This window comes from Haliaeetus leucocephalus, unplaced genomic scaffold, assembly GCF_000737465.1.
Source record: "Haliaeetus leucocephalus isolate CR32 unplaced genomic scaffold, Haliaeetus_leucocephalus-4.0 Scaffold517, whole genome shotgun sequence".
NCBI classification, from domain to species: Eukaryota; Metazoa; Chordata; class Aves; order Accipitriformes; family Accipitridae; genus Haliaeetus; species Haliaeetus leucocephalus.
The window spans coordinates 5,111,984-5,114,805 of record NW_010972953.1 but is presented as its reverse complement, the minus strand read 5'-3'; the positions used below and the strand labels follow the sequence as shown (position 1 = coordinate 5,114,805).

The 2,822-nt window shown below is 62.9% G+C and overlaps 1 protein-coding gene across 1 annotated transcript in view; it reads left to right on the top strand.

The window, feature by feature from the left end:
- Positions 1 to 1,818, top strand: part of LOC104837328 (mitochondrial peptide methionine sulfoxide reductase-like) — a 7,257-nt gene extending 5,439 nt beyond the window's left edge. Inside the window, 1 exon segment of the mRNA XM_010576373.1 lies at positions 1,692 to 1,818. Within this exon segment, the coding sequence (XP_010574675.1) occupies positions 1,692 to 1,818 (127 nt within the window).
- The last annotated feature ends 1,004 nt before the right edge of the window (positions 1,819 to 2,822 follow it).

The following is a 2,822-nucleotide window of genomic DNA, read 5'->3' as shown; positions in this document are numbered from 1 at the left end:
CGCCCCCCAGGCCTGCGGGACCCCCCCGGCCCCGCTGCCTCCCCCTGCCGCCGGGTACCAGCCGGGGATGCTCCCAGTCTGCCGGCCTCTCTGCTCCGAGGGGTTTGGGGGGTACCCAGGGTTTGACCTGGAGAAGCAGCTCTGCTTCCCCGGAGGAAGCCACGGTTCCCTCTGGTCCTGCCGGTGCTGCGGGGGCCGGAGCTGGCGCCATGGCCCTGCTCCTGGCCAGGCCTTGGAAGGGAGGAGGGGATCTGGGGAAACTGAGGCACGGCTGCTGGCTACTGATCAGGCTGGGCAGCTGGCCAAGGCTGGGGTCATGGACCACCCCTTCTGGAGGGATGCGTATGCTTCTCTCCCTCCCCCAGGTGCTCTGGAACAAGCCTTTTGTTCACTCTGGCCCCTAATGATAACAAGCAGGGAGTGCCCTTTAGCCCGCAATGCTGGACGCTGCTTGCAGGCTCAGCTGGGCTGGGCTCACCCTGAGCGGCTGTGGGACTGGACGCTCAGTCCCTGCCTTGGGCACGGGGGGCCGAGGGGGTCCCTGGGGCTAATCCCCTGCACAAACAGCTGCACATTCCCCAGGGCTGGATCCGGTCTCCTAGTGACAGGCTTGGCGGGGGGGGGCTCGCTGCCCCTTTTTGGGTGCCTGCTCCCAGCAGTGCTGCTCCTTGGTTCCCCCCAGTTTTCCTCTCCATTTCCCTGCACATCTGGCTCCGCGCATGGCACAGACCGGAGCCTCTGGTGCTGTCTGGCTCTCGCGGTGGGTCCCTGCGGTGGGTGAAGGGGTAAACTGAGGCAGGGGGCAAGGTGAGTGGCTGGGGCTGGGCTCCTTCCTGCGTGGGCTGCCGTCAGCCTCATGTCGCTGATGGATATCCATCCAAGTCTGGCAGCTCCAGTTTATAATCCCCATTTATCCCCAAACACCCCAAATCCGGGACATCGTAGCCCAGGACGGAGCTGTCACCGCAGCCACGGGGACCCCGAGGGAGGCCGGGTTTGCCAAACCACGCTGGGACTTTTCGGCATGTCCTCCGTGTGACCAACAACCAGAGCGAGACCACGACGCCCATCCCTGCCTGTCCCTGCCCATCCCGGACCCGATGCCCGGTTGGGAGCGCTCGGCCCTGGCGCAAATTGGGGCGCAGGGAGAGCCGGCACCCTGGGGAGGAGCACGGTTACCAAACCTCACCGCGTGGCACAGCCCAGCGTGGCACTGGCTGCCTCCCTGTGCTGGATACGGCCCTGGGGACAAGGTGGGAAGGAGATTTCAGAGCTGGTTTAAGAAGCCAGAATCCCTTTTTCCCCTTGAGCATCCATCCAGATCTCTTCTCCAGCACCGAAACTCCCTCGGTCACCGCCGTGCTGTGCCGTGCCATGCCGGGTGGGTGCCCAGGCTGGGTGGTTGGCTTGAAGCATCTCCAAAAATCGATGAATTAAAGCAGTCGCTCTGAGCTCTCACTCCCACGTTGTGCCGAGCCGGAGCACGGCCGACCAGGTCCCCCAGCTTCCCTCGCTCCCAAAGGATCCGGAGGGTCTCCGAAGATCCCAGGGAGATGGGATTTATACCCCAGCCCTATCCCGAAAGCGAATCCAGATGACCCGTGGGGAAGAGCCCTTCCCTTTGTAGCTGCCTTGGGCGCTCTGCCACGTCTCCGTTCCTCCCCTCTCCCGTCCAAATCCCTTCCCCGCAGCCAGCGCTTCCAGGCAGCCTCTGGCTTCCAAAACACAAGAAATTCCCCCAAAAACGCCGACGCTGTCCCCCCCGGGAACACCGGGACCCCCATGCTCGCCCTCCCTGCCCTGCGGCAGCCGGGCTGAATCCGGCCCTTTCCACTCGGCTTTACGTCCTTCACATCCTGCCACCTGTACCGACTTATTTAAGGAAAAAAAAATAAATATATCAAACCAAACCCAAGCCCGAGGGGTGGATTTTTTTTTTTTTTGGGGGGGGGCGGCTGCTTGTAACCCCCCCCCCCCGAGGGTGTTGAGCCACGGGGACCTCCGCAGATATTTGCAGCGTGGGCAAATCGTACGGGATTAACGACCTGTCCCCGGGAAAGGGGGGAAAGGCTGTGGGGAGCGACGGCTGAGCCGTAACGGGGGGACGACACGGTGACCCCCCCCCGGGGGACATGGGGAGGCTTTGCGTTGTTTTGGGGGGGTTCGCTGAGAAGGGTAAATCCCAGCTCCTGCTCCTCCTCCTCCTTTTATTTTTTTCTTTTAATAAAACACCCAGTGTGGGCCCTTTTCACCATGAAATCATCGCGCTCCGGAGCATTCGCGTTCCCTTCCTCCCCCCTTTTCCCTCCTCCGTGCCAAAAAAATCCGCTTCCCCCCCCAAACCCAGCCCCCCCAAACCCAGCCCCGACAGCCGGACGGCACCCCAAAAAGCGTAAAACACCCCCCTTACCCCCCCCCTCCAATTTGAACCCCCCAAGAGGTGCCCCAAAGCTGGGGCGACGCTCTCCCTCGCAGGCTCGGGGTACCCCACTTTTGTAACAGCCCCCCCCTTTCCTAAAAAAAAATAAATTAATTTTTCAAAGCCACGCTCGGCGTGGCCGTGGCGGTGTGTGGTGGTAAGGGGGGGGCGATGGGAGGGGGGGGAAGGTTGCCTTGGCCACGCATCCCTGTGTGAATGCATGACGTGCGCAGGGCTGGCGCCAGGCTGTCTGGGGCCGGGAGTTAGATCAACACAGCTGGAGGGCCCGGGCCACAGCTGGGCAAAGGCAGCGGGTCCCGCCGCCCAGGCAGGGCCTGTGGGAACCGCCGCCAACAAAACCCCCCTGCAAACAAAAGCTCCCCCCCCCCACCTCGCCCAAAGC